The sequence below is a fragment of the Apium graveolens genome, chromosome 10 (assembly GCF_009905375.1).
Source record: "Apium graveolens cultivar Ventura chromosome 10, ASM990537v1, whole genome shotgun sequence".
Lineage (NCBI taxonomy): Eukaryota > Viridiplantae > Streptophyta > Magnoliopsida > Apiales > Apiaceae > Apium > Apium graveolens.
Window position 1 is genome coordinate 98,637,113 of NC_133656.1, and position 10,039 is coordinate 98,647,151.

Consider the following 10,039-nt stretch of genomic DNA (forward strand, 5'->3'; position numbering starts at 1 on the left):
AGCTATCTCCCTTGATTTACGGACGCAGGTATAACCACAGTTCACCCCAAATGTCGGACGCGTCCCTGTCCCCCGAATGAGGATAACCCACCAGATAGCAGGACAGGTGATCCCAAACTCTTGGGTGCAAAGTGCAGGATAACTCCAAAGTTCTCCAACGAGGACACCCGTTGAATACAAGAACAGAGTTCCCAAAGCACACACCAAAGTTAACCCCGCATCCCCAACGAGGACACCCGTTGAATACAAGAGGAGGCCCTTTAATCATCAGGTATACCCCTGGAGGCCTTCTAGCTTTTCACGGATATCTCCCTCCTTGACCGTCTCAAGGATGGAATTCTTCAACGAGTACCTGCAACAAATACGTTGGTAGAAATAATCATCCATTGCTCCTTCCCATGCATGCCTCGTCCTAAGTTTACTTTTGAGAATACATTCACCACACACAGGACGCGTCCTCAGGCATTGGGCGCGTCCTCTCCTTCATGAAGACTCATATATTCCTCCAGCAAACATCCCTCACGACACTCCACAAATACAGGACGCGTCCTACCCTTCGTAAAAGCTTATATGACAATCCGTCTACACAGGGCGTGTCCTATCTCGTAGACGCGTTCTTCGAACTCCTTTTCCACAAAACCATTCTTAAGCAAACAATTCCATCACAGTGGACGCATCCTAGGCATGCCCTTCTTTGCCACGCAACACCGACTTTGACTTTAATTATTCCGCGTGTGACCCGCATTAATCCAATACCAAATTTTGGGTATAACACTCTTCAACAACAAAAATTTATATTTCTCATGTTCGAATTAAAAAATAACAATTATTTTTATTATTTATAATGTTAAAAATAATGTTAATAGTTCAATTTTTAATCATATACTATTTTATAGTATTTGTTATAATCTTGAAATTAGATACATTCAAATTAAAACTATACTAAACTATAATAACCGGAATTGGATATAATTTGGTTCAACCTCCATTTTGATTATCTCATCTTAAGACATCATAACCTTTAGATTTAATTATTAAAAAAATGTAATACTCAAGCTCACGTGTTTGAATCCCTCTAATAACAAGCATTTATATTTTTATTTACAGAGATATAAATATGTTTTAAGGTTTGAATCTCAATAACAACAAAGATTATTCAATATTAAAATAATGCACTCCCCAAATATCCAAGTTCAAATCACATCAATAACAAGTATTTCTATATTTATAATGTTAAAAATTAAATTAATAGTTCAAGTTTCAATCATATACTACTATCTTATACTATTTGATATAATGTTGAAATTATGCACATTCAAATTAAAATAATATTCATATAATTATTATTTAATATGAAATTATTAATAAAAATTTATTTAATAGAAATTAAAATATATAAATATTAAAAGAAACCCATATATAAAATTACATTACTAGAGAGTACAATTAAATATTTATTTGCAAATATATAAATTTTTAAAACTTTTTGACAAAATAAGGTTTTTGCAGCGGGAGGCTATGAGACGCAAACTCTAATGTAACAAAAAAAATTACTATGTCTCAACAAAGACAGGCCTGTTCCTTGAACAGGTCCATTAGACGGCAGCAGGCCCTGCACAATAATGCACATCCACACTTATCAATTTTTCAACCAGTTCCTGCCACTTCAAAAAGAATTTATATTCGACCCATTTCAAAAGAATTTATATTCGAATTGACAGATGTATACATTGTAACTGTATTGTTCACAATTATGTTCTTCTGAATTGACATTTGGACAGTCTGTAGATTATTGGTTTAAAAGCATGCATGTGACCATTCTTTTACCAAAATTTGAAATTATCATGCATGGTTCTGAACTAGACTCCAAATATGTGGTGAAAATCTCAACAGAAATCACCTCAGAAATTCAAAAGAAATATAGAACTAATTAAGAACAGAGTCCTGTCTAGTATTGTTTCAACTGTTGTATTGATTACATGGCATATGAAACATTCATAAAACTCCAATGAAATGAAAACAAACCTGCAAACAAAGATCTTTAAAAAATGCAAAGGCAGTAAGGCACATAGACCAGATCAATATCATTCTTGCATCTCCATTCATATAAATATCTCACTTCTTGATCAGCAAGAACTCAGAATTACCCCTACAACAAGATGGCTAGTTACATCAACTATCTCTCTTGTTCCCTTCTCATTTTTCAGATATTATGTCAGTTTATGCACTTGGCTTCATGTACTGATCATGACTATCCCGTTAACGTGTGGCCTAAGCCAAGAAAATTTTCTTGGCCTAGTCCTCAAGCAATACCTCTTTCTCCAATCTTTGCCATCACTTCTCCGTATCATCAGTACCTAACTCCGGCAGTTAAACGTTATCTTAACCAAGTCCTGACAGAGCATCATCGTCCTCTTGTCACTCCTGCCATCAATTTAACCTCAGCATTACCTCTGCTAACCTTAAGCATATCCGTAAATGACCTCGTTGCACCGTTACATCATGGTGTCAATGAGTCTTACGTTCTGAGCATTCCTGCATCTGGCCCTGTGGCCTACTTGTCTGCGGAGACTGCATGGGGTGCTATGAGAGGATTGGAGAGCTTCTCACAACTCGTGTGGGGATATCCGTCCAGAGTAGCATCGGATGTTTACATCTGGGATGAACCATTGTATCAACATAGGGGACTAATGTTGGATACATCAAGAAACTATTTTGGAGTTGATGATTTGTTGAGAACAATTGGTGCTATGAGTATGAATAAGTTAAATGTGTTTCATTGGCATATTACTGATTCACACTCTTTTCCATTGGTATTGCCTTCGTTGCCAAGTCTTTCGGAGAAGGGAGCTTATGGACCTGAAATGGTGTACACACCAGAGGATATTAAGATGGTGGTGCAGTTTGGAATGGAATATGGAGTTAGGGTCGTGCCAGAAGTCGACATGCCAGGTTAATCTTGCAACTCACAATAGATTTTTTCTTTTGTTTAACTATTAATTGATCATTACTTCGAACTTTAGTAAGATTTTTTTTTTAAAACATATTATGGCCTTTGATGACAACTCATATAGGCTAAAGATGATAAGTATCAGAGGTTACTTGTTATAGGTTGTGGATCAATAACACAATTTACATTTTTTATGTTTACAGCACATACAGCAACACTGGCCGACGTATACCCAGAGATCGTAACATGTGCAAACATGTTCTGGTTACCTGCAGGAGCCGACTGGCCTGATCGCTTGGCAGCAGAGCCAGGAACCGGTCATCTCAACCCCTTAATTCCCAAAACATATGAAGTTGTCGAAAGTCTTATTCAGGATGTTATATCAATGTTTCCAGAACCATTTTATCATGGAGGGGCTGATGAAGTGGTCCCAAATTGTTGGAAACAGGATGCGACAATTCAAGAGTTTTTAGCTAACAATGGTACACTTAGTCAAATACTCGAGATTTTCATCAACAAAACTTACCCTTACATTGCATCCGAGAATCGTACAGTAGTCTACTGGGAAGATGTTTTACTGGACGCGGAAATTCATGTGGATGCCTCATTTCTCCCTAAAGAAAATACCATTTTACAGATATGGACTAGTCCGGGTAACGTTAAACGGGTTGTAGCAGCTGGATACAGAGCAATTGTGTCGACAGCTGATTTATATTATTTGGATTGTGGACATGGTGATTTTGTTGGAAACAACAGTCTATATGACAAACCACCAGGTACTATCAAAGCCAATGAGTCCGGGTCGTGGTGTGGACCATTTAAAACATGGCAAACTATATATAATTACGATATAACTTATGGATTAACCGCGGAAGAAGCTAAGCTTGTTATAGGAGGAGAAGTGGCATTGTGGACAGAGCAAGCAGATCCAACAGTTTTGGATCCTCGGATTTGGCCAAGATCCTCAGCAATGGCCGAGTCCTTGTGGTCAGGAAATACGGATGATAATGGGATGAAGCGGTATGGATTCGCCACGGATAGGTTGAATGAATGGAGGTTCAGGATGGTGAACAGGGGTATTGGTGCTGAACCAATTCAGCCACTTTGGTGTGTTAGGCATCCAGGCATGTGTAATGCTCTTCAAGGTTGAGTGTAACTTGCTTTGTTTGTGAGTTTTGTTTGGGTTTTTATTTAAAGATACTAATTTATTTATTGTCTTACTACTTTGTCAATAAATTGTATCGACATTCTTCTTTTAAAATGCTGCCGTAAATCTATCAAGTACTTAGTTTTACTCACCGTTTTAAGAATTGATTCTCATGGATATTTATTCTATCCGGCATATATAACCCGGAAAATATCAAGTGATATTCCTTCAAATTAGGCATCCAATTTGGGGAAGGCCTAAAATTTTGAATCGAATCTATTAGTTATGATAGATGAACTTGTAAACTTGCACAAGTTTTAACAACTCAACTTGAATCCAAGTTCAATTCTAATTATATCTGATAAACAGATGGCACATGGCTACACCAAATTGATAGTCTATACATTTGATTCATCAATTATTTCAGGCCATCCGAATATATCAACTTCTTTATATACAAGTAGTTGAAAGGTCCTTTTATACAGCATATTTTTCAAACAAGCAATGCCAGCAGCTACTGATCATCCAATGAATCATCTTCTCCTCTGCTGCAAGACATGGAAAATTGATCTTAAAATGCATGTTCCATTTTTCTTCTCTTGAATAGATTACACAATCAGGCAGAGGACAGAGTGAAACATAATATCCGGTGCATAAAATTGACGTAATATTAAGTTGTAACTGATGTACAAACTGATGTACAAAACTCCGGCATCACCATAAATCACATATATCTTGTATGCATGCTGAATTGTCCTTACTTTTATAGAAACAGATATCTGGGATTCAACCTTAATACATTACTCTTCAATTTCCAAATATATAAAAACTGCTTGTTCAATATCTTAAACAAAATTAGCTGACTTTGTACATATAAAAGACAATGAAATACAGAACGACATGTTTTATCTTGCACTCTACCTCTTGGAAAATATTTTCCAAATAATTTCTTGTACTAGTGAGCTTTCTGAATCCAGCTATATAACAAACCAAAATCCCATATTCAATACACAACCCTACAAAATCTCATTAACCTCCACTTTGATCCTTCTTCTCGCGAAACATGAAATCTTTAACTCTTCTCCTTGTGCTTATTTTCTTGCTATCGCCATCTTCTGAAGCTGCAATTACATGCAGCGACGTGATTGGCAACCTCAGGCCTTGCATCAGTTACTTGACAAGTGGCAGTGGGAAGCCGCCTTCTCCATGCTGTGCTGGCGTCTCAACTCTCTCAACATCTGCAACTACTACTGCTGACAAACAGACTGCTTGTAACTGTATTAAAAATGCATCCAAAAACCTCAATGTCAATACTGCACTAGCACAAGCGCTTCCAAGCAATTGTGGAGTTTCATTGCCATTTACTGTCTCTCCTACCGTCGACTGTTCCAAGTACTTGTTTTCTTTTACTAGATAACTTGTTCATTTCGTTACTATACAATGTTACGATAACGCGGCTAAATTTATACACTAAACATTCAAAAAAACAATATTTACTCGTTTTTTTCTTTTTCTGTACAGGATAACCTGAATATGAAGCTGAGAGATCTGCATACTCTGGATGGAACTTGATTTATATATGTATCAATAAACCTGGGATCTACCCATATGTTCTAGCACTATTTTGTTTACAGATCATCGAGCTCTGACGTGATCCATATATAGTTGTTTGTTTTGGATTAAACACCTGCTGTTTCAGGACTTTGAGGAAGAGTTTTACGTTTGTTTGATGTGGGAGAATCCTTCTCTTGTATTATGAATAAAAATATATTGTTTGCGGGCATTAACAATTTAATCTCTCCTGTTCTATCATCGATTGAAGTTTAAAATCACATCATTGCACCACGTGTTCTTGCTAAAATAAGATAAAATCACTTCTCGCCTAATCAAAGAACAAATTTGGATCATGAATCTGTCTTGTGCCGGAGTAGGCCACCATAGGGTGAATAGCGTCTAGAGACATAATGGTCATTTTAGCATAGCGGATATCCTTCTATTCCACTACTGGTGATTTGTCAAACTGATCATCCTCATGTGCGAGAGATTTAAATATTATCAAGCTGATAATTTGTCCTAAAACAAATTAACCATTACAATTTACAAGCACATTTGAATAATTGGCCTGCAAGTAGGCAATTGCTGTTTAAAGGAAAGGTACCAAATGCACATGTCTCCTCAAAGTTGCTTCAAGACGGTCATTTTTGACTTCATTTTGGAGATTAAAACAAAGAGGATCTACAGCAGTCAGATGAATTTTAAGTAATCCAACATTTAAGATCCAATTACACTATCCCTGACCATGCATTAATATCTACAAAGATATCAAATGATACATATACTATTGAATGATACGAGTCTTATGAAGGTGTATTAGTTTCTACAGCTGACCATTTTCACAAAAGATGTGCCAGATATAAGTTACGGCCATTATTCTTCGATTCAACAGTTCTTTAAAATTTTGTTGCATATGTCACTTGAACATCCAGGTATGGTAACTGGACAGATCAAACCTCATTACACGAACATTGAAAATGCGGATACAATTTACTAATGCCATCATTTCTTGGAAAATCACATAGATTAATCATTTTAATTAACATGAAATCAAAGTTCATCTTTTTCAAAAGTAAAACTCCGGATTTCTATTCGTGCAACTGCTATGCATATATATCAGGGCAACAGATCATGGACAGTTTGGGTTCCTTCCCGGTCCACCATAGTAAAAGAAGAAACCCCCATGGGTACTCTTCCCAAATTCGATGTCATAGCAGCCATTCTGGTCGGTAAGAGCATCGACATCATGAGGATCCATTAGTTGGTTTGATCCATTAGTAACTACTTGAATGTTTTTAAAATATGCAGCTTTACTAAATCCTTCTGCAGGAAAATGACCACTTCCCATTTGAGTAGTGGTGTGTTGTCCATCTGATACAATGTCTACAACTTGCCCTCCCCACTGGATCATATCTGCTCCATCTGCTAAGTTTGTAAATAAAGAAGCTGGCCAGTAACCTACGACCTCATTATCATTCCCATATTTCATCCACCAATTACCCCCATTAGGATCCTGCGATTTTTTTTTACCAAGATTAATAATTAGGCCTGATACCGATATAACTATGATAAATGTTGGAGGATATTTGACTGTTATCAGTCACTCAACTGCTTGTTTTCCCTCAAACTTATTAGAACAATATTTGATCTTACATATGTACAGAATAACGAGACTAGAAAAACTATTTCAATAATTAGACTACAGGAAGCATTACCCTCCAAAGTAGTATACCGATATCATATTGAGCACCATTATAGCTCGAAATTGGGGCTATGCAAGCCCCCAAAGCTATCCGATGGCTGATTTGAACAAAACCTGAGCAGAGCAGATTGTAGCATCCCGTGGATTTAAAAGCGTCCCTCTGCCATTATTTATAATGTTTTCAGAACCTCATGACATATAAAAAGTAAACTTTGTCCGGTAAAAAGGATCCCATTTCGTATAGACTTGAAAATGGCTTACAGTCCAGAAATTGAAGAGTCTGGTGTTATTGTCCCCATACAATTTGTGACTGACCTGTTTTCATAATACAAGTCACTAACAAAATAACATATTTAAAATTGTAAAAGCATTGCCAAGAATTGTACACAAATACATTTTAAAAATTTACCATCCAACCAGCTTGAATGCTGTTAACATCTCCTGCTGTCACTGATATCTGAGAGACGCTAAATTCAGCTGGTTTCTCAACTTTTGGTTGCCAAACATTTATATATGCCCGTGCTCCAAAATACTTGTCCCCCTCAACAAAAGCAATTGCATGCTGAGATGAAACACGGCCCCAAAGAGTATATCAATTTTTCTGCTCATGACTTTGATCTCCGAACACCTTTCTAAGTTTTCCGAAAGATTTTGTGTTATCTGAACATTATTAAACAAAAATCTTCTTTTTGCATAGGTGACAAAATTGAAAGGAGTCACACAAACATGCAGGTGCGCCCACTTATCCGCATAAGTATTACCTGATGCTTCTTGGTCCTGCAGAGGCAATCTTGATGCTGAGTTGAATTTGGGCGAAGAATGTTATTCTTTTTCTTTTTACCAAAATTCTTGATGGCGCCAGCTCTAAGAACATCATCTTTCTTTGTTCTTCTTACTGGGATTGTTCCTTCAGCACAATTTCCATTTAAATGCCACAATTGTTTAATTGGTTTTAACCCTTCACTGGACTTTAAGCTGTTCACTTTTTTGTCATCAAATCGTCCTTCTGGATAGTAACTTGGTGCCAACTATCAAAAAAACATAACAAAAAATAATAAAAATCAAGAGCATAATTGGATGTAAAACACACAGTCGCAGACAGAGAGAGATAGAGGGAGAGGGAGAAGGAGGGAGAGAGAGGGAGATATATATATATATATATATAGAGAGAGAGAGAGAGAGAGAGAGACCTGAATTTTGTGATTCTGAAGGAGTGGGTGATCAAAAGCAGGTTGATGAGAAATAGGAATACAGTCAATAATATCTCCATCTGGGCTCTGTCTTGTTTATAAAGACAAAAAACATTTCATGCACAATTAGCAACTTGAACAAACAAAAATATACTGGCAGCAGGTTGATGTGGTTTATAACAAACCTTGATGGACTTTTGTGGTGTTTTATTCAAACGCTTCAATAGACTCTGAACTTGAAGCTTCTTCTTGAGAGAAATACTGGCAGCAGAATTGCATGGCACTAAAAACAATAAAAAAAAACTACTAAGCAATGCAACAACTTCATCTTAACCCACAAATCATGTACTTACAAGTTCATCTTAAGCTACAGATATAAACAGTTTATATACTAGGAAAAGAAACTGAAAAGAAATGGCTGCTGCAAATTTAAGGCGTAAAACCAAATACGGTAGAAAATAATTTTGAAAATTAATGAGGTTGATTGGTTTCCCCTATAATTCCTACTAGTGAAAAAAACATGAAATTTACTTTCCTATCAATTTTCTTATTTGTATTCCAAAAATTTTTAAGGGAATTTACTTTGTAATTTCCCATAACAAAATCCCATATCTGTATTTAAAATTATGACAATATCTCTAGAACTAGTGAGCTTTCCAGAACTCCCTCCGTCCGGTGAGTTGTTTACGTACACTGTTTGTACACTGTTTGCAAGTATTTTGAGCCTTCAATAAAGTATAGTTTCATAATATTTTTTTAATTTTTTTTTTCTAATTTTTCAGAATTTTTTTTTAAAAAAAATATTATGGAAGTATATTTTAAACGAACATTGAAAAGCGTGCCGAAAAGTAACGTAAACAATCCAGTGGGACCGAGGGAGTATATAATAAACCAAATCCCAATATATCCCGCTTAGAATAGGGTCTGGGAGGGTAAAATACACATAGTCATGCCCCTGTCATAAAAGAGTAAAGAGACTATTTATATGAAGACCAGACTTAGTGCACGACAAAATAAACCAAAGTCCCATATTCAAAACACAACCTAAAAAAATCTCATAACTTCATCCTGATCCCTCATCTCGTAAAGCAAAAAACTTTAACTCTTCTCCTTGTGCTTATTTCGTGCTATCATCATCTTTAGGAGCTGCGGTTGCATGCAGCCACGTGATCGACAACCTCAGACCTTGCATCCGTTACTTGACAAGTGTTAGATATTTTAGTGTATTTGGATTAACTAGTTGACCAATGTGATTGTAATATTTCATCAAACAAGTCGGGACAGTGCGGAGTGCATATTTATTTGAGCTTATTATGATTTTCGGTATTGGCGGGGTTGGTGTTAATGTGAAAATATATTTCTTCTAGACACAACCGCATACCTCAAAGGATGTGTCTTAGGACATGTTTTTTGGACATGTATGGATGTGTCTTAGGACATATCTTTTGGACATGTATGGACGTGTCTTAGGACATGTCTTTTGGACGCCTATATAA

At 36.3% G+C, this 10,039-nt stretch overlaps 3 protein-coding genes across 3 annotated transcripts; 2 read left to right on the forward strand and 1 right to left on the reverse strand.

Annotated features, from left to right (window-relative positions):
* Positions 1–1,998: 1,998 nt before the first annotated feature.
* On the forward strand, positions 1,999–4,213 carry LOC141693132 (beta-hexosaminidase 2-like). The gene is made up of 2 exons (XM_074498140.1): positions 1,999–2,952; positions 3,154–4,213. Exons 1-2 carry the CDS (start codon positions 2,160–2,162, stop codon positions 4,098–4,100), a joined length of 1,740 nt encoding a protein of 579 aa, XP_074354241.1. The 5' UTR covers positions 1,999–2,159; the 3' UTR covers positions 4,101–4,213.
* Positions 4,214–5,160: 947 nt separating this feature from the next.
* LOC141690786 (non-specific lipid-transfer protein 8-like) lies at positions 5,161–5,628 on the forward strand. The gene is made up of 2 exons (XM_074495557.1): positions 5,161–5,489; positions 5,619–5,628. The coding sequence occupies exons 1-2, from the start codon at positions 5,161–5,163 to the stop codon at positions 5,626–5,628; spliced, it is 339 nt and encodes a 112-aa protein (XP_074351658.1).
* Positions 5,629–6,668: 1,040 nt separating this feature from the next.
* Positions 6,669–9,153, reverse strand: LOC141690787 (protein neprosin-like). Its single transcript, XM_074495558.1, has 8 exons — positions 9,126–9,153; positions 8,729–8,826; positions 8,544–8,630; positions 8,080–8,381; positions 7,763–7,943; positions 7,615–7,668; positions 7,367–7,513; positions 6,669–7,164 (listed from the first exon to the last, which is right to left on the reverse strand). The coding sequence occupies exons 1-8, from the start codon at positions 9,151–9,153 to the stop codon at positions 6,781–6,783; spliced, it is 1,281 nt and encodes a 426-aa protein (XP_074351659.1). The 3' UTR covers positions 6,669–6,780.
* Between the last annotated feature and the right edge of the window lie 886 nt (positions 9,154–10,039).